This window comes from Callithrix jacchus, chromosome 2 (genome assembly GCF_049354715.1).
Source record: "Callithrix jacchus isolate 240 chromosome 2, calJac240_pri, whole genome shotgun sequence".
Lineage (NCBI taxonomy): Eukaryota > Metazoa > Chordata > Mammalia > Primates > Cebidae > Callithrix > Callithrix jacchus.
In genome coordinates, this window is record NC_133503.1 from 18218628 (window position 1) to 18239603 (window position 20976).

General features: G+C 46.0%; 1 protein-coding gene across 1 annotated transcript in view; it reads right to left on the reverse strand.

Moving 5' to 3' along the window:
• SDK1 (sidekick cell adhesion molecule 1) overlaps window positions 1-20976 on the reverse strand; it is a 1001700-nt gene that overhangs the window by 125767 nt on the left and 854957 nt on the right. The window contains exons 26-28 of the mRNA XM_035283177.3: window positions 9346-9461; window positions 7198-7387; window positions 4873-4971 (exon numbers count right to left, since the gene is read on the reverse strand). Coding sequence (XP_035139068.2) covers window positions 4873-4971; window positions 7198-7387; window positions 9346-9461 — 405 coding nt within the window. The remainder of the gene's footprint in view (window positions 1-4872; window positions 4972-7197; window positions 7388-9345; window positions 9462-20976) is intronic.

Below are 20976 nucleotides of genomic sequence, written 5' to 3' on the forward strand. Positions count from 1 at the left end.
CCCGGGTTCAAGCGATTCTTATGGCTCAGCCTCCTGAGTAATGGGGATTTCAGGTGCATGCCACTGTGCCCAGCTAATTGCAAACTGTTTATAAATTGTGCATTTCCCTGGGAAACAAAAGGCATAATCTGAGAGTTGCTGTTCAGTGAGACATCACTGGGGCCCCAGTGCTCAGGACCTCAAAGCATGGCCATCAGGGGCTCATGCTGCTGATCTTTCTGCAGCTGCTGTCAGTGGGTGAGTTGGGAAGATACTCCCTCCAACACCTATGAACGGGTCAGAGAACCCACATGCCACTGAATTGTCCCAGGAGGCCCATACTAGCTGAGCCTAGATGCCATGGCCCGTGGGTTTTACAGCTTATCCATCCAAGAGATGGGGATCAAAACGCTGAATTTCCAAACAGGGATCATACTCGCTAGAGTTCCTGATTCTCAGCGGAATTCCCGCACATGCTTCCTAATAAGCTAAAGGTAAATATTAGGCCCTCGTAGGCAGGAGGCCCACTGACAGTGTAGCATCCCATGTGTCTGGCCAGGGCAGGCCCACATGGATCTGAAGAGCTCACACATCATCATGTTAGCATAATAGCAGCCAAGGGCATGAGGAGTCAGCTGGCGGGTGAGGGAGGGATGTCTCTACTTAGGGGGCTCCAACCCCACCCTCCCCAAGAAAGGTTCTAAATGCTAAAAGCACTCTGCAGTAAAATATTTACGCAAATAAGCAAGTGTTTTCTCCTCTAGGCGCCTGCTGGTGGTTCATGCTGTTAATCTCTTTTGGAAATGCAAGAACATGTTTTGATAAAGATCAGAAAAGCTCGGGCAGCAGAGGTATTTATGTACTCAGAAGGCTGAGCTGTTAGAGTGGGAACACTGATTCAAGGTCTCCGACGTAAAGTGAGTCAGGTGAAAAGATGTTTTCCTTTCTCCTCCATGAACACCAATCTGATTTGCAGGAAGTATCTTCCTGTCTTTCCTGCAGCCTCCGAGGTTCGGTGTGCCGGCTGGAATGACACACAGATGACAGGATGCCCGGACAACACGCATGACAATTACAACCCAATGCTGCAGGACAGACAGAGGAGGCTGGACCATGAGGTTGTCTGCCTCACAGGTAGACACGGTGCTGTGTGATTCTGCAATGCTCTGCTGTGGTTGGAGCACTCAGAGTATTTAAATGATCACCTTATCCTTACTTGGGCTTTAGTGCTTTCAGTGACCACAAATCAAAATCCACACCTCTCTATGCACATTTGGAACTCTCTGGAACCCAAACAGCCTTCTAAGTTTCCTTTCTCTTGTCAGCAAGAACTGTCTGCCTCAGCAACCAGAGTCACAGAGAATAAATCAAAGCAGCACACATACAGGGGCATACAACGTAAACACTAGGACCAGGCTGAGTCCACAGTGATCCAGGAGGCACATGAATAGCTCCAAGTCAAAAGGCCCTCTAGCCTCTGCTGGTGCCAGGGAAAAGATGAAATATTCAATGTGATATGGAAGCTAACATTTACTCAGCATTTACTATGTGGCAGGCACTGTTCCAAGTATAACTCATTTCACCAGTGAGGGAGGCACAAATGTGCTTCCCCTTTGAGGGATGGGGAAACTGAGGCATGGGAAAACTAAGAAACACACATAAATTCACCCAGCTTATTAATAAGCACAGGCTGAGATCTGAGTCAGATCCTTACCCATGCTACCAGCCTGCTTGTCAGCGATGCACTGTTTAAAACACAGGGGAAAAGAGAAGCAGGCAGTCCCAAGGTTCATGCCATCTAACTGCAGACTACAGCTGCTTTCTTTCTTGCTGTTTAAGAGGAGCTGTAATGAACATCCTTGTGCACTTCTCCTTGTGCACACAGGCAAGAATTTTTCTAGGGTGAAGGCCTTGAAGTACAGAGCTGCTGAGCTGCAGTGTGAACACGCTCACCTTTCCTGGGTATTGCCAGAGTGCTCCCCAAAGTGGTCGCACCAACTCCCATTCCTAGCAAGAGTGTACGGGTCTTATTTCTCCACATCCTCATGTAAACTTGGCATTATCACAGTTTCTTATGATTCCAAATATGGTTAATGTGAAATGGGATTTCATTGTTGCTTTAATTATCATTTTACAGTACTCTTGCCATCAGAAAAACAAATGTCAGAGACACTCTGAAAAGTAAACGACAGATGATAAAATCAGCTAACCGGCTCACTGGACAGTGGGCCCCACGCTGTGCCTGCAGGAGTGCTGAGGACAAGACTGACAGGTGGACATGTGTAAGAGAGGGGCAGTGAGGACCTGGCCTAGAGAGGATAGCCGCATGAGTCCTCGGGAAGAGCAGAGGCCCTGGAGAAGCGGGCATGTCAGGCAGAGGGCCAGGCTTAGAGGTGGCTGAGACCAGAGCCTCCCCAGGTGTGCAAGGAAGCACTTGGTCAAAATCACAGCACTAGAATCTGAGCACAGGTCGGTCTATGGTAAGAGAGAAGCACAGATGAAGCGTGTGCTTTGTTCCTGCACCTCTCCCACACCTTCACACTCCAGAACTGATTTGTGGCAGCCTGGTAAGGTGACAGTAAGTGGATGGAGATGACCACAGAGTGAGGACTTGCCAGGAGGGTCTACCAAGGCTGGCAGTGGGAGCCAGGGGCCCTGCCAAGGTGGAGGTGGGGCTGGGGCAAGCCTGCTTCTTCATGGGGAACACCGCTCTTGTGGACTCCTGTGCCTCTGTCAATGTTTCTTGTTTTACAGTATACTGGGTTCAGATCCTGTGTAATTGGATATTAGCCCTGCTTGCTCCAGAAAAGGCTGAAGCCTGGGTGCTGTGCTGAGGTGGAGGCCTACCTGGGTGGGGGTCCTGCAAATCTCTTCACCACAGCTGTCTGCTAGGCAGACCATTTCCTACCCCAAGACTGGGCTCATGATGCAGGCACCAGATGTAGCTGGGAGCTCCCTCTCCGTTGGTCCAGGTCCTGAAACGCTCGCCTCCACAGTGGCTGCTCATCTGAGATTTTAGTAGCAGGAACCCACAATTCCAAAGGTCATCTAATTCAGAAATGCTGTACTCAGAGCCAAACACTTCTATCCAGCAACTCCAGAAATCACATAAAGGAAAAGGCAAAGTGAAAATAGGCCACAGCCTTTTTGTGCAGAAGACTTAGGAAGCTCCCTCTTAGGGAAGCAAGAGCTCAATAAATATCTCACTCTGTGTCCACCCTTCTCAGGCTGCCAGAGTTATTACCTGAAAGGCAAATCTGATTGCGCTGCTTTCCCACTCAAAGTCCTTGAATGAATTCCTGCTGCTGTTCAATACAGGCCTCCAAACTTTTTTTTAGAGATGTGAAATTTTTCTTCAAACTAACTATTAGAATCCCAAGATCAAATGCAGAAAAAACTGGTGAGTTTTACCACCTGTTTGTAAGTTTGGGTTTATAACTTTACCATAAATTACCTAGAACACAGGCTAGCCGAATCAGGGGTCTCCTGTGTGTCAGGATTCAATCAATATCCCAAAAGCTAACCTGGGGCTGGGGCAATGTTCTGTGCCTGCCGCACTTGCCTCTAATAGGCCAGTTTAAAATGTCCAGGTCCCAGGGCCACATTCTCCAGGGCACAGCAGGGAACTCACAGCAGCTCAAGACCTGGCCCAGCGTTGATCTCTACCCTTGGAGCTGTCAGTGCTCCCACAGGCTAAAAGCACTTGGTCTTGGCTGAGTGGACACCCCTCTTCCCTTCTCCCAAGGCCACCACCTATCTCCAGATCCCACTCAAAAGGAGCCTTCTACCCACAAAGACCCCACAGAGACCCCACAGAGAAGGAGCTATATGTAAGGCATTTAATGAAACCTTTTCCAGGTTGTTTATCTCACTGTATTCTCACCATGTGTCTCCCTTACAGGACCATGGGTGTCTTGAGGACAGGCACGCCCTCATTCATTAATCACCCCCTACTGTGTGTACTATGCCAGCACAAAATTTTTAATTTGTCTCTGTGAAAGGGTGGATGAGTAAAGGAACTGGGGATATTTTAAAATATAATTTGCTGCTTTGGGGAACTGGGAAAAATTAAGGCTTTTCATCAGTGTTAGTAGAGCTGGTATGCTGGCTGTAATGTAAACAAATTCCCTGGGACCCAAGGCATGTGCTTCATCTCAGCGGCTTCTTACAAGGACTGGGTGCAAGCGCTGTAGCAGAAAGATGTTTCCAGGAACATGGGAGAAAGATGTTTCCAAGTCTGCATCTTCTATGAAAAACTAGCCTGTTTCCCAAACACACATCAAAATAGCGGGATACTTCAGAGAGGAAAGGAAGGTTGATTACAAATGGTATTGCCATGAACCACAAATGAAGGGAAGAAATTCCAGGTTGACAAAACATAAATTTCATTCCATACCAAAAACCCTTAGTACCTAGCTCAGAAAACAGCCAAGAGGCCCATGGTCACCTTAGTTCAGAAAACTCTAGGCTGCTGGAGACAGGCTTTTTTTAACCTCATAAATATTTAACCAACAGCGAAGATGTCATCATTCTGACTATTGTTTCTCTCTTTTCAAACACCACTACCCCATTTTTTTTCTTTTTTGTGGGATAGGGTCTTGCACTCTCTCTCAGGCTGGAGTGCAGTGATGCAATCTTGGCTCACTGTAGCCTCAACCTCCTGGGCTCAATTGATCCTCCCACCTCAGCCTCCCAAGTAGCTAGGACTACAGGCACATGCCACCATGGCTGGCTAATATTTTTAGTGGCTTTTTTTTGATAGAGATGGTGTCTCACAATGTTACCCAGGTTGGTCTTGAACTCCTAGGCTCAAGCGATCCACCTGTCTTGGCCTCCCAAGGTGCTGGGATTATAGGCATGAGCCACCACGCCTGGCCACCGCCGCTCCCTTACCCAGGATAATGCCGTTGGGTTCCTCTGGAGGTTGCCACACGATCCGCACGGAGGTGAGTCTCACTTCGGGGAACACAAGCCTCACTGGTGGGCCTGGGGCTGAAGGTAAAACCACAGTGATTCAGATGTCAAGACCATGTTCCTAGGGTGTGTGACAGGTTATACAGGGTCGTGAGGGCCAGCTGTGTACAGTAACTACCACAAACTACACTGTCGTTGGTTTAGAACCCTCTGAAATTTTGGACAGATGACTTTTGGAACCTCACGGCTAGTATAACTCCCTCAGGATCTTGAGAAAACACTTCACTTTAAACCCTGCCCGTCTGCTTTCTATGACTCAAAAGCAGGGCTCCTGAACTATGCCAGGAACAGTGTGAGAGCAACCAACATACTGGGAAACAAGTATACCAGTCACTGAATGACTCTGAGAGCAAACATCAGGTTGAGAGAGAAGATTTCCCTCATCTGAGCTCAGATCCCCTTACTGGGGTTGCCATCTGCGAAGCAGGTGATAGATAAGGTGGCCTGAAGTTCCTCCCAACTCTAACCGAGGTTACAATTTCTGATGAAACAACGACTTTATCCTCAATCATTCTTCCCGTAGGCATGCCACCTCTCTCCCGCACCATCCTAGAAAATTAAGAGTTGATGTGCAGAAATGCATATAATAATTCTTGCGTGTGGTTCGGTGCACCGATAATTCAAAAAGCAGTTAGGTGTGGTGGAGCTGCTCAATAATAGGGTCAGAGCCCTCATAAAATACATTTACTTAAATGTATAGGCAAGTAAGTGTGTGGCCAGTATGAGAGCTTCTTGTTGGAATTAATAACTGATTGATTCCCAGATAAGAGGCAATGGGCATGAAACAATCAATATGAAAATAAAAGCCTGTGTGTTCGTCATTCTAGGCCTCTGAGTTCTGCCCCTGGCTATGAAGCTGGAAACAGTGTGTTGAACGTGTGTTGTGACACCTATTCTGGGGTGAAATAAATGTCTGAAGGAGGCCACAGGCTCTTGCAACGAGGACTAGGTCACAGATACGCAAACATTGACTTCAGCCTTAAGTAGCGTCGCTTTCCTGAGCCCTCTCCTGGGCTGTTTATTGGTAATACACTGGAATGAGGAGGAGGAAAGGCATGTCTACAGGAGGGCTGTGAGAGAGGAAGAAACAGCACTCCAGGACTCACCAACGCGTGCATCAAGATGGGTAGCTACAGTGGGCCTGGTGTTAGACAGAGTTTCCAATATGCCCCTTTTTACTTTCATTTGGGAAACCTGGAATGCACCACTCTGGAGCTGCAGATTGCTTTGCAAAGAAACAATATCCACATTCCCTTCCTCTCCTCGACACTCCTCTAGCCTGAGACCCTGTGTCAGGGAAGGATGGACAAGACCTTCCATAGGGCTCCTTTCTCTCCCTGGGGCTGGGCTCAGCTCAGGGATGGTGGTCTCTGAATCACCTGGAGAGAGTGCTTTCCACTCAGCAGTTAAGAGAATTTCCAGGCTAAGTTAGTTACTTAGCAAAGATGCTTAAGGAAACCTACAGTCGTTTCACTTTTTCAGCTGCTTCTGATTATTCCCAAGGTGGGTGTTTTGCGGGGGGTGAGATCAGTATTTCTCCCCCTGATGTATTCATTACAGTCTGTTTAATAATGAAAATGTAACGGCACTAACCTTTACCTCTTTGACATCTGCAAAGCAGGAAAACATATTTACGGATGATTTAGGCTTCCATAAAAAAAGCTGACAAGACGTGCTTGTTATTCAGTCTGGAAGCACGGGGATCTGGGGACCTTGGGGTGTCAAACACGGGGCTTTCTACAACTTCTAATTATCTCTCGCAGTGCAAATGGTGAGATCGGGGCGGTGCCCAGAGAATTAAGGCATGAGGCCCGCTGTGGATTTTTAAACTGTAGTTGTCCACCTTGTCTGCAGTTCAGGCATCCCCTAGGGGTCCTGGGCTGTGTTGCGGGATAAGGGGGCACTACACTGGGTGTGTGTAGCACCGGCCAAGAGGAGCATCCACAGCTCACATCCACAGCTCAGCCCAGCCCCAGCCTTTACTGCCTCTTCCCAGCACTGCCCATAGCAGAGTTATGAGGGAAATTGCATAGGTTCATAATTAGGCTGTAAAAATCCACTCCAGGCTGAAATTGGCCATATAAATGCTCAGCGACTGAAAAACAATTTTGTTTTGTTTCCCTCAACTGCAAAAGAAAGTGGTTTGAAAATTAAGTTAAAAGCGACAACAACCCAAACTGCTTGCATTGGAAACACCAAGCTGGGAGGCTGCGAGGCCTGTGAAGGCACGAAGCCTGGACATACCGTCATCCTTGGTGCGCTCCAGGATGAGGGGCGTGCTGGGGACCCCGTTCCCGATGCGGGTGAACGCCAGCACCTGGAGCTCGTAGAGCACAAACTTGCGCAGGCCTGCCAGCAGCGCCGACTGCGTGTGGTTCCCTCGCACCACGTGACTCCTGGGCTCTGCATCCAGGTCTTTGGCCCGGAACAGAATCTGCGGCATCGACACAGTATGAGGGTTATGAGGCGGCGGATGCTGGGAGGGACCTCTGTGGCATAGGGCAGGCCACCGTCATGAATCAAGGCCTAGCCAGCTGTGCTTGTCCCTGAGGACAGCTGCCTGCAAGGCTAATCTGTACCCACTGGTGTTGGGGGAGGAAGGTGGTGGTAGAGTGACTATGCTCCAGGGGATCTTGAGTTAGCATCCACAGCTTGGCAAGTCTGCTGCCTGATCATAATTTGCATGGTCTGAGGGCCCAACTGCCGCCATGCCAACCACAGCCACTAAAACAAAGACTCGATGATGGACACAGACACATTCTGCTTCCTGCCACAGGAGCCAGCAGCCCACTGGGTTTGGCAGCCATGGAAGCTGGGTTCCTGTCCCAGAAGACCTGCTCTCCTCACACAGATGGGAGCTCCAGCCTCCTTGGCCATCTGCAGCTGTGCAAGCTGTAGGCACCCCACTCCAGGCTGCTCTGCCCCAGGGTACCCTACCACAGGCTGCTCTGCTCCAGGGCACCCCACCCCAAGCTGCTCTCCTCCAGGGCACCGCACCCCAAGCTGCTCTCCTCCAGGGCACCCAACCCAAGCTGCTCTCCTCTAGGGCACCCCACTCCAAGCTGCCCTGCTCCAGGGCACCCCACCCCAAACTATTCTCCTCCAGGGCACCCCACCCCAAGCTGCTCTACTCCAGAGCCTCCTGCTAAGTCCTCACTCAACACCCACCCTCTCTGAACTACTCCCTGAGATCAGGGACCTGGAAGGCCATAAAGGACAGAGTCATCAGAGGCATTTAAAAATAGCAGAGCAAGCATGTTTCTGTGGGCCCCAGGAAGGTAGTGTGGAATTTTGGTCACTGAACCAACTCAACAGGGCTGCCATGTATCACAGAGCCAGTAGGGAACATTTAGAATGCCCAGGGAAGGGGGAAGGCATAGGAGAGCAGGTGAGGGAAGCAAAGAATAGGGATGTGAAGTATGGAAAGGCAGAGGAGAACGCTCAAAAACTAGGGAGCAGCAATGTGACAAGCATGGCCTTGCTGGCTGGGTCCAGAAATGCTCATTCTGATGTCTGGCATTGCTGAGCCAAGGAGCAAATGGGGAGACAGAGCCTGTTGCCCCTGAGGAACAGAGCGGGGCTTGAAAGGGCTGGGGTGGATGCATGGAAGATGGAACCCAGAAATGGTGCCCCAGAGAAGCTGGGATAGACCCAACCCTTCCAGCTGATGCCATTGCTGGGACTGTGAGGACACACATAGAAACATGCACACAGCGATCCACCTCCGCCAGCCCTTCACATGAGCAAGGTGTGCTGTGTAAAAGACCCATTGAATTCTCACACCAACCCTGGGATGAAGCTACCATTGTTTTTCCCATTTTACAAGTAGGGAGACACAGGCACAGGCCCCTCCTGCTGTGCTTTCCTTCAGGCACCGTTTTGGCATTTGTGATGTGGTTGTACTAATGCCTAATTCCCAGAGAGCAATGAGGCTTAGATAAGACAATTGGATGCATTTTTTTTTTTGGAGATGAGTCTCTGTCACCCAGGCTGGAGTGCAGTGGAATGATCTTGGCTCACTGCAACCTTTGTTTCCTGGATTCAAGCAATTCTCCTGCCTCAGCCTCCTGAGTAGCTGGGATTACAGATGCATGTCACCATGCCCTGCTAATTTTTTTGTATTTTTAGTACAGACGGGGTTTCACCATGTTGGTCAGGCTGGTCTTGAACTCCTGACTTTGTGATCCACCCGCCTTCACCTTCCAAAGTGCTGGAATTATAGGAGTGAGCAACAGTGCCCAGCCGACAACAGGTTGTATTAATAAAAATCACAAACTGGTGGGTGCTGCAGATCTGTGGGAGAATAGAAGGCTCATTGCTTTGGGGGAACGGCACATGGTTGAATTTCCCCAGCCCACTCTTTATGCAAAGGTAAGTCACCCCATCACACACCTTGTAGCCCAGTATGAGTCCATTCTGGTCCTGCTCTGGCACAGAAGCCCACGTCAGTAAAATCTGGGTTGAGCTGACAGCCTCAGCTGACACGTTTTCAGGGGCGGCTGAAGGAACTGCAAAGAACCAGTGAAGTAGATTGGCATCCAAAGTCTAAAGCTTCTACAAATAAAGATCCAGTTTTCACCCAAATAATCAAGTTGTCCTTGAAATAGCAACGTATTCTGAGCATTCTGTAGTGATCAGATTAAACCTGCAGGAGTATAACAGACATGTAAATCTCTTTAATATTTGCAACAAATCCATAAATCCTGGGTATTTAGCAGCTCAATTTTACCTGAGTCCACCCAGCAAGAAAAACAAAAAAGATGCTTGGTCTGTTTGCTGTATTAACTTGTAGAAACGGCAGACTTTTATCTCAAATAGGAAATCCTCACTTTCAGACACACGCCAGTTCACTGACAGCTCTAAACATGGTATTCCCTGACAGGGACAGGAGAGGCTGAAGAGAGGAGGGGACAAGAGGATTTACATAAAAGAAGGGGAAGGGAGGGCAGGTTGACTAGGTGCTTATCCGGTGCCTGTCTGTGCCAACTGCCTTTGGTTATGTAATTGCATCTAATCCCACAATGATCCCAGTGAAGTAGGTATCATTACCCCTTTTCTACCAGTGAGAAAACTAAAGCTGAGAAAATTGCATTCGTTCATTTTAATGAGTGCTTTTCTACAAGGAGATGGGCAGCAGAGGCCAGCCATGCCCTTCTTGACCCACGCACATGAAAGATAGTTTTCTTTTTTTTTGAGACTGGAGTGCAGTGTTGTGATCTCAGCTCACTGCAACCTCCACCTCCTAGGTTCAAGCAATTCTCCTGCCTCAGCCTTGAAAGTAGTTGGGATTACAGGCATGCACCTTACACCATACCTGGCTAATTTTTGTATTTTTAATAGATACAGAGTTTTACCACGTTGGCCAGGCTGGTCTTGAACTCGTGACCTCAAGTGATCTGCCTGCCTTGGCCTACTAAAGTGCTGGGATTACAGGTGTAAGCCACCATGCCGGCCCACATGTCAGATCATTTTCTTACTTTCATGCAATCTCTCTTCTGTCTAACCTATCAATGAACTAATTTGTCTTGATAGGTTTGCAATGATTCAGATATAATGTGTATAAAATCAGTGAAACTTTAAAAGGGCATTATATTCTAGATAATCTCAATTTGCTTTGTTAATTTTCTTGTGGACCCATTTAAACTTCAAATACCATTCAGATAAGAAAACCTGGACCTGAGCTACCCTCCAGCAAAGTCAGAGAAGGTACTATTTATCAACAGCATGGAGGAGTTGCTCTCGGTTGGGCCTGAAGATCCCACCACACTTCAGGGCCAACATGGTTGAAAAAGGAGACACTTCAAGTCCAACATGTCCTATGGGGGAGGGGGTCCCATGGGAGCCCCCCAGAGCAATGGAGGCTCTGGGAGGTTATTGCTTGGTGGCAAAGTCTCCTTTTGAACTTGGGTGGTCTCCAGGATATCCAGGGAAGTAGCCTGGGGTGACAGAGTAAGGCCAGACTCAGGGTGGAAGCCAGGGATGCTGCTTCAATCACCTGTGTCTCAGTTGTCCATTTGTGAAAGGCTAAGCCTGGCCTACCTTCCTTCAAGTCTTCTCCCTCTCCCCTCTTGGTAGCCAGCACTTGTTGGTCAACAGGTGATCAATAGTTAGTTGTTTTGAAGAAAGTGAAAGGAGATGCTATGACTAGTCCTAGCCTACAGAGTGAGAATGAAAGCAAACTCTGAGAAGTGTCTGGTAGCGTGCTGGCACACAGAGGTGAGTGGAAGCATCTGTTTCCTTCTCCTTTGTAAGCCTACTAGGGCTCCAAGATGCAGGATGCACACACACCTCTGTAGCAGGAATACTCGCAGGGCTTGCTCTGCTCTTTCATACACTTATCCATCCATCCATCCATCCATCCATCCATCCATCCATCCATCCATAAATCGATCCATTCATCCATCCATCCATCCATCCATCCATCCATCCATCCATCCATCCATCCATTCATCCATAAATCAATCCATCAATCCATCCATCCACCCACCCACCCACCCACCCATTCATTCATCCTTCCATCCACCCATGCACTCATTCATTCATCTACCATCCATCTATCCACTCACCCATCACCTATCCATCCATTCATTCACTTATCCATTCCTTCAGACATTCAGACTTCCTCCTCATTACACAGACTGAGAGGGTAGCAATGTTATTTAGTCTAACATGGGGAGGGGATTGCACAATAATGCAAACTGTGACATTTGATTGTCATGCTGCATAGGGTGGGCCCCCAATCCAATATGACTAGTGTCCATATGAAAAAAGGAATTTGGACACAGACACACACATAGGGAGAGTGCCATGGGAGGAGACAGACACACACACAGGGAGAACACCGTGGGGACATGGGAGAGAGGCTGCCCAGGCCATGGAACCACGAGACGCTGGAGAGGGTCCCAGGACAGATCCTTCCCAAGTCTCCTGGGGGATCATGGCCCTGCTGACACCTCCAGCTCAGATTTCACCTTCCAGAATGGTAACAGGATACATTTCTGCCATTTAAGCTGCCCTGTTTGGGGTATTCTGCTATGATACGAACACAGTTTTTAAGACAATGCCAGTGTTGGTGTGCATCCTAGAAGAGCTGTTCTCATGCTGTATAGCAAGCTTCTTCCCTCACCACCAAACAGGCATTTCTCTAGACAAGAGAGGGGCAAGAAAGGGCAGGCCATAGCCTAACAGGGCCAGCAGCTGAAGATGACTAAGCCTCAGGATGGGGGGGGTCAGTGATCACACCGCACCCTCACCACTGTGGGTCTACCCAGAGGAGAAATCACAGAGGAGCTTGAAGAGCAAAAGCCTGAGATGCCTGCCCCCAGGGAGGGGCATGTTCCCTGGTCCTGAGAGTCCTGGGAGTCAGCAACTCTCCTGAACCCTTCTCTCCCTACCATGCTGGGCACCTTCCCTGCACAGGCATTAGATCGGCTATTGGGTATAGGTCAGTGAGTGTGTCCACAAAATAGAAAATCCCCAGTTATGCCTGTCACTATAAAATCACAGTGAGCCCCCTTGTATTTTTGGAAGGAGATAATGTCAGTTAGTCTAATCTTCCCAAATATGTCAGGTGAGTCATTCATTCAGTTATTCAGTGCGTTAATGAAACAATATCAATTTATTTGAGCAGAGAGCTGTCATAGAAATGGAATACTTGCAATGTTAAGTTTGCTCCGTTCTCCAAAGAAGAAGGGAGCTTGTCACAGATGCAGCCATGGGTTCCTGGTGCCTTCCAGCTATGGCTCCACCTGGCTTACTCCTGCTCCCTAGGCCTGCACAGAGCTCCCATAGGATGTCTTAAATACCACCATGGCTATTATCAGGAAATGGTTGCACATTGCTTATATTATAAAAAAGATTGATAGGCCCGGCCTGGTGGCTCATGCCTATAATCCTAGCACTTTGGGAGGCTGAGGCGGGCGGATCACCTGAGGTCAAGAGTTCGAGGCCAAACTGCCCAACATGGAGAACCCTGTCTCTACTAAAAATACAAAATTATCTGGGCATGGTGGCCTGTATTCTCAGCTACTCAGGAGGTTAAGGCAGAAGAATCACTTACACCCAGGAGGCAGAGATTGCAGTGAGCCGAGATTGTGCCATTGCACTCCAGCCTGGGCAACAAGAGTGAAACTCTGTCTCAAAAACAAATAAACAAACAAAATTGATAAACCCTGAATAAACTATGAACTAAAGGGGACATTAGCATGAAACAGAAGGTAAATCTATAATGTATCTGACTTTATTCAGAATAAGATAAGAACACTAAACACACTGTATGCCCAAGATGTTGGTACTAGGTCCTAAAACCTCTGTCCCTGTCTGTAAAAAGAGAGGCCACTGCCACAGCAACATAAATGTTCCACTTCTGTAATCCTTAACTGCTTCCTGTGGGTCACTCTTTGAAACTGTAAGTGCCCAATTCTCCTTATAGACCTACAAATCACAGCTGTTTTCCTAAGATGTGGTAGGATTGCATCTAGTTACTGGAGAGCCAACTGTGCCCTCGAAGAACGAGGGAAACCTGGGGATTGCAGCAACTCAGACACCTACTGGGCTTTGAATGTGGCTGAGTTTCTTACATGGAGACAGGGAAGTGGGGTGGCTAAAGCAGAAAACCTGGCAGGGTTCAGGATAAAAATTTCAGCAAATTCAAATTCTCCCAGGACAAGATCTGTCCTGGAGTTGGAAAGTTTTCAAGAATTAAAAAAGAAACCTCTTACCCATCATCTATTTTGAGGTAGATGCAACTGCTTTTCTAATCTGACATCTTATGTTTTGAGATACTCTTAGGAATTCCCCTCTCATTAAAAACAAAGCCATTCCATGGCTTATTTTCTCCTTCATTTTTTTCTCTCCCCTCTGTAGGCTTTTACACTATGTAGTTCGTTATTACTTCTCATGTGGTCCCTCTTGGTTTTTAAGGCCTCGTTTTTCCTTAGAATATATCATAATATATCATAAGATGTCACAGAATCTGTTAAACTGCACTTCAAAACTGTAAACATCATTGAAATGTGGCTCCAAGTGTTCTGCTCTGTGTTCCTTGCATGTTTTCAGCACTCCTGCACACTGCACCATTCCTAAGCACCTAGGAGCTGCTATCTCCATGGAGGGGAGACTTATTTCAGAAAAAGGGTAGTGGTTTTATTCTCTCTCCAATCCCTCTCCCTCTCCATTGTGTCCACGTTACCATTCAACTCTGACAACCCCTTCACCTCCCTATCTCCTCCCTGCCTCCCCTCATCTCAAAAAAGGACTGAGTTCACTGCTGGGGAGGGTAAGTGTCAGATGTCAGTAGAGCCAGGGAAGGCAAAAAGTCAAAATTGCTGGACCTGGGAGGGTCCTACCAGTCAGAGGTGGAGAGATTCCCAGAGGAGGCTGTGAAAGCTCCATTCTGATTGGCTAAAATGTGGGGACACTGAAGTCCCGGAGCATCTGGGCACCTGAGAATCCCCAGGTGGGAGGAGGAGCTGAGACAGAGAAGGGGGAGGAGGAGCTGAGACAGAGAACCAGCACAGACCACAGAGTGGTCCAAGAGGGGTCCCTGGGAGTTTGTGATTTCATCATTAAACATGTCCAGAATCTGAATCATCCACATCTTGAAATGAAGATCAATAACCAAATTATAATTTTTTTGATGAAAACAAGTGAACTAAAACTATTTTCTTTCCAGAGTGATATGTGTTAAATCAAAGTTTCTAATTAAACACGAATTCAATTAAAAGCTAAAAAATACCTTTCTGTAATTTATAACTCTCAAAAAAAAAAAATGTAATAACTGACAAAACAAAGCTTCAGTTGCAAGAACAATTCCTATTCTTGTTCAAAATCTTCCCAACAAGTGAGCAGAACATAAACTATGAACAGAAAAACAGTGAGACTGATACAGCTGATTCTGTAAGGGCTCTATGTGATTCCTGTCTAGCCATATGTATCCGTCCCTTTTCATGCTGCAATAAAGAAATACCGGAGACTGGATAATCTATAAAGGAAAGAGGTTTAATTGACTCACAGTTACACATGGCCGGGGAGGCCTCAGGAAACTTACAATGATGGTGGAAGGGAAAGGAGAAGCAAGGGGCCTTCTTCACATGGCGGTAGGAGAGAGAAGAGAAAGCAAAGGAGGAAGAGCCCTTATAAAACCATCAGATTTTTTGAGAACTCACTATCATGAGAACAGCATGAGGGAAACTTCCCCCATGATCCAATCACTGCCCACCAGGTCCCTCCCTTGATACACAGAGATTACAATTTGAGGTGAGATTGGGTAGGGACAGAGCCAAACCATATCACCATACATGATGCAATCTGCTAGGACAAAGACAAATCTACTTGCTTCTTTTGATACAAAATCTATATCTCAATATTAATTAAAACAGCAGTGTCTACAAAAATAAACAACATTGCTAGAGAAAGTCTCTTCAGGGTTATTGTGTAAAAGATAATACAAGATTGTCTGAAAAGAACAAAGTCAGAAGAAAAAACCTGGAATGCATTTACACATAAAATATTATCCTCTGCATTCTCTTGACTACTATAAAGATAGGTTTCCAACAGCTAGAAATGTTTGTAAAAATAAAAATAGAGTCTCAAATCAGCAGTTTTGCCATAGGTTTCTTTCTTTTTTTTTTTTTTAAAGAGTGTTCTTGTCTGGGTGTGGTGGCTCATGCCTGTTATCTCAGCACTTTGGGAGGCCAAGGTGGGCAGATCACTTTAGGTCAAGAGTTCACTGGCCAACATGGTGAAAACCTATCTTTACTAAAAATACAAAATTAGCCAGTCATAGGGGCAGGCACCTGTAATCCCAGCTACTTGGGAGGCTAAAGCAGGAGAATCACTTGCATCCAGGAGGCAGAGGTTGCAATGAGCCATTATCATCCCACTACACTCCAGTCTAGGTGATAGAGTGAGACTCCATCTCAAAAAAAAAGTATTCTTTGAAAAATTATAAAAATGATATTTCTATTTTGATTAAATTGCCTTCATTTTTATATTACATTTAGTCTGTTGTTTTCTGAATAAAATCCTGGAAGATTAGTTTAGCTGGGTATAAAATTTGAAGTTGACAATTATTTTCTTTTAGCTCCTTCAAGATTATTATCCCATTGTCTTCTGGCCTCTGTTGTTCTTGAGTAGTCACTTCAGTCAAATGGCCTTACCTTTGTGATTATCTGCCTTTCACTCCAACTGTTTTTAAGATTTTCTCTTCGGCATTTTACAGTTGTACCAAATACATTTTGGTATGAATTTGATTTTATTTACTCCACTAAGGATTTGCGTTTCTTCAGTCTTGTAAATAATGCTTTCCATCAACCTTGGAATTTCTCAGCTATCATCTTTATGTATTTTGTCACTCTCATTTTCTTCCTCTTTCATTCCTTTTTGAGTCTGATTAGCTATGTGGTAGATCTTCTCACTCCATTCTTCATGTCTTTTAATCTCTGTGTCATATTTTTAATCTTAGGTATTTATGATGTTTTTAGAGTTATTTACTTAAATCTAGCTTCTAATTTGGTAACTCTCTTTTTGGACCAGCCTGACCAACATGAAGAAACTGTGTCTAAACTGCTTTCATTTTCAATGATTGTTTCCCATTTGTTTTATTCTTTTTAAAAATCTGCTTTATGAAATGGTATCTTAATCTTTCTTACTAAGACTTTAATCATTTTAAATGTAGTTGTATATTTTATCTCAGACTTGTATGTATTTTAATGCAATTGAAGCCCTCTATCTTTCTCTTTCGCTTTTTTAAAAGCTGGTCATTTTTAGTCATGCCTAATTACTGCCTGTGTGCTTGACAATTGTGACTCATCTTTAAAAAGGCTTAATTTTTATTTTGGATAATTTGGTGTTGGCAATATCTCTCTAGAGAGGAGTCATTTTTTTTCTTCTTTTGGTTGCCCAGATGGTTTGGCCTGAAACCATGTTTCTTTAGTTTTTTGTGTATGTCTTTTTTTTTGGAGGAGAGTAAAATCCTTTATTGGGGTATAATATTTAACTATTTGAGGAAGAGTTGATCACTGTTTTCCCTGAGGGTAAGAAGATACTATACACACATCTTCAGGGCCTTCCAACCATAGGAAAAGTGTGCAATCTATGAGCCATATTTACTATTTTTTTTTAGAGACAGGGTCTTGCTCTGTCACCCAGGCTGGAGTGCAGTGGTGTGATCATAGCTAATAGCAGTCTTGACCTCCTGGGCTAAAGCGGTCCTCCTCCCTCAGCCTCCCAAGTAGCTAGGACTACAGGCATGTGCCACCATGCCTGGCTAATTTTCTGTAGTTTTAATTTTTATTTTGTAGAGATGGGGTCTTGCTATGTTCCCCAGGCTGGTTTCAAACTCTTGATAATCCTCCTGCCTCTGCCTCCCAAACTGTTGGGATTACAGATATGAAGCACGGCCCCTAGCCCACACTTATTTTAATGACATTTTATCTGTATAAAATTAATCTCAGGAAGGCTGAGCTTTTTTTTTTTTTTTTAAAAAGCCTTATTATGAAATGATTGGTATTTCATAAATTCCCCTAAATTATACAATTCAATGTTTTTAAACAAATTCCGAGCTGTGTAACCATCATCATGATGAACTCTGGAAGATCTCATCATCCCCAAAGAAAGCTCAGTTTCCATTATCAAACACTTCCCATTTCTCTCAAATGCTCTCCCCTGGTCTAGGAAACCAGGAATTCAATTTCTGCCTCTCTAGATTTGCCTATTCCAGATGTTTCATACCAATAGAATCATACAATATGTACTCTCTTGTGACTGGTCTCTTTCACTTAGTCTAATATTTTCAAGGTTCATCCACACTGCTGCATGTATCATAATTCCATCTGTTTTTATTGCTGAATCATCCATTGCATGCATAGACCACATTTTATTCATCCATTTGTCGACTGACAGACATTTGGGTTGTTTCTGCTTTTCAGCTACTGTGAATAAAGCTGCTATGAACATTCATGCACAACATTTTTGTGCAGACATATGATTTCTATTCTCTTGGGTATACACCTGGGAGTGGAATGGTTTTGTTGCATGGTGACTCCCTGCTCCACCTTTTGAGGAATGCCAGCTGTTTCTCAATGTTTCTGCATCGTTTTACATTTCTACCAGCAATGTACAAGGGTTCCAGTTTCTCTGTGCCCACCAATACCTGTTATTGTCCACCTTTTCTTATTTTAGCCATCTTATTTTAGGAGTGTAAAGTGATATCTCATTGTGGCTTAGATTTGCATTTCCCTAATAGTTAATGATGTTGAGCATCTTTTCATGTGCTTGCTGGCCATTTGTAAATCTCCTTGGGAGAAATGTCTATGGCAATCCTTTGCCCAGTTTTTAATTGGGTCATTTGTCTTTTTGTTGTGAAGCTGTAAGAGGTCTTTATATATTCTAGATATAAATCCCTCATGAGATATATAATTTGCAAATATTTTCTTCCATTTGGGGAGTTTTTTCATTTCCTTTATAACATTCTTTGAAGCATGTTAAAAAGGTTTTCATTCTGATGAGGTCTAATTTATCTACTCTTTCTTTAGTTGCTTGTGCTTTTGGTTTCTGGAACTAAATGTCACATTAATTTCTGTTCTGGGAGTTCCTGGGCCATTCATATAATGAAAATTCAAAACCTAATATCAAGTTGGGCACAGGACTCAGAGCGACTTTTCATTCTCTACTCTGTCTTCAGGTAGACATATATGGTCAAACCTCTGCAGGCAGAGTATCAGCCTCTCCTAGGAAGGAAGGAATGGCCTTCAAGAGCCATGTCTGAAGTGCATGAGTTTAGGCCCTAACTCTCAACTTACATAGATTCAAAGCTGACTCTCCTGTTCCCGCATGGCCATCAAATCCCAGGTCCTGAAACCACCAGGAAAGAACCAGCCTGATCCCCACCCAACCCAGGGAAGCTGTGGCACCAGCCCAGGACTTCCTGCTGAACTCTTTCTAGTTCCTGTTACACCTCTGACACCTGAGGATTTCTTGTTTTCCTTATAAATGTGTTGATGAATTTATTTATTTATTTATTTTTCTGAGGCACAATCCTGCTCTGTTGGTCAGGCTAGAGTGCAGTGGCATGATCACAGCTCACTGCAGCCTCAAACTCCCAGGCCCAAGCCATCTTCCCACCTCAGCCTCCCAAGTAGCTGGGACTGTAATAACCTACCCAGGGCGAGCATCACTGACTCCAACTTTTTTTTTTTTTGAGATGGAGTTTAACTCTTGTTACCCAGGCTGGAGTGCAATGGCACAATCTTGGCTCACCGCCACTGACTCCATCTTAGCTGTAAACTCCAACCTGCCTTCCCCGACTACCACAGTCCCTCTGAGTGCATAACTGGGTCATACTGCACTTAGAAGCACTGAAGCTACTGTTCCTAACACCTGTAACCATTGTAACTGCATCCTGCTTGACATAACCACCCCCCCACGCCGCTACTGTAAGAAAAAAGTTACCCTTTGATCATTGTGTAGAAGGAGCCTGATCGCCCTCCCTTCTTGGTAATTGTATGAAAACCACCTGTGCCCACAGCCCTTTCCTCTAACCTGCTTTTCTGCTTCTGTAAAATTCTGCTTCAGCTAGGCTCCCCCACCCCTACCTCAATCAAGGTATACAAGAGAATCAAGCCTCTTCTTTGGGACGGAGAGAATTTTGAGCATTAGCAGTCTCTCGGTCGCCAGCAAATCAATAAAGGACTCTTAATTTAGAACTCAGAGCATGGTGCGTTCCTTCTAACTCATTTGGTTACAACGGGTCTACAGGTGCATGCCTGGCTAATTTTGTATTTTTTGTAGAGATGGGGTCTCACTATGTTGCTCAGGCTGGTCTTGAACTGGACTCAAGCGATCCTCCTGACTCAGCTTCCCAAAGTGCTGGGATTATGAGTGTGAGCCACCGTGCCCAGCCAGTACATTTAAGATTTCAAAAACTTACATTTTTATCCATAACTTTTTGTTGGTTATAGCAGAAGTTTTAGTTTTGAAAAAATATTTTTGTGGACTGCCTTTTACTGGATTTAGAACTGTCCCTCTGAAGTTCTCAAGTTCTCTTCTTTGGCACAAAGATTCAGACAGTGAAGATAAAAGAGCTTTTCAAAATCCATGTGATCACAGTCCCAGGCTGAGTGTCAGTGTGTCTCCACCTTTCCTCTGGAATGTAATGAAAGCTGCAATCTAAAGGAGAGCTGAGGGACACTGGGCCCAACTCTGTTGCTTGGGTGGTTCCCTCCTTAAACACTGGTCCTCTCAGAAGCACACTGGTTGTCACCATGGCTGCTCTTCCAGGGCTCCCATTAGTGGGCTCCAGGGTTCACACCACACCCTGAGAGCATTCTCACGTGGCAGTGGCTCCGCTTCTCCCTACTACTGAGTAAGAGTCCTCCCATCTACCCTCACCTCTTGTCCTCTGAGAAGAGTAGGAAGAAATAAAATCACCAAGTGGCACAGGAGCTTTTGCCTGGAGCTGGTGACCAAGAGTGGAACAGCATTGAGGAAACGCAGGGGCCTGTTTGCGATGCAACCCACTGTGCATTACAGCAACATACATGGGCAGCAGCAGGCTCACACCTGTCACTGGTGGGAGCCGGGGAATGAGCAAGAAAGGACGAGAGGAGCCTTTTTCCAGAGCTTCTCAGGCCATTCCACACCATAGCACACAGAGTGGGTGGCACCTGCAGATAACTGGGCCTGCACTGGTGCCCTCAGGTTGTCGGGCACTGCTGGGCCCAAGTCCAATGTGCAGACTCCTTACCCTGGCCTGGCCACCTCAAGGGTAGAGGGGTGGTGTGGGGCACACCTGAACCCATTGCAGTACCTGGCAGGGTTAAGACGAGCGTTAGGAGGAAATGAGGGTCTGGCACTGCCCGGGGCTCCAGGGCCCGCTTCCTCATTGCTGGGAGCTGATCTGCTTCCTCATTCCAGCTGTCCTCAGAGGCCACCCTCCCACCTTGGCACCACCTTCTATGTTTCCCTCTTCATCTTCGGAGCAGATAGGCCAGCCCTGGGAGCCCTGGGCGCCCCAAGTGTCTA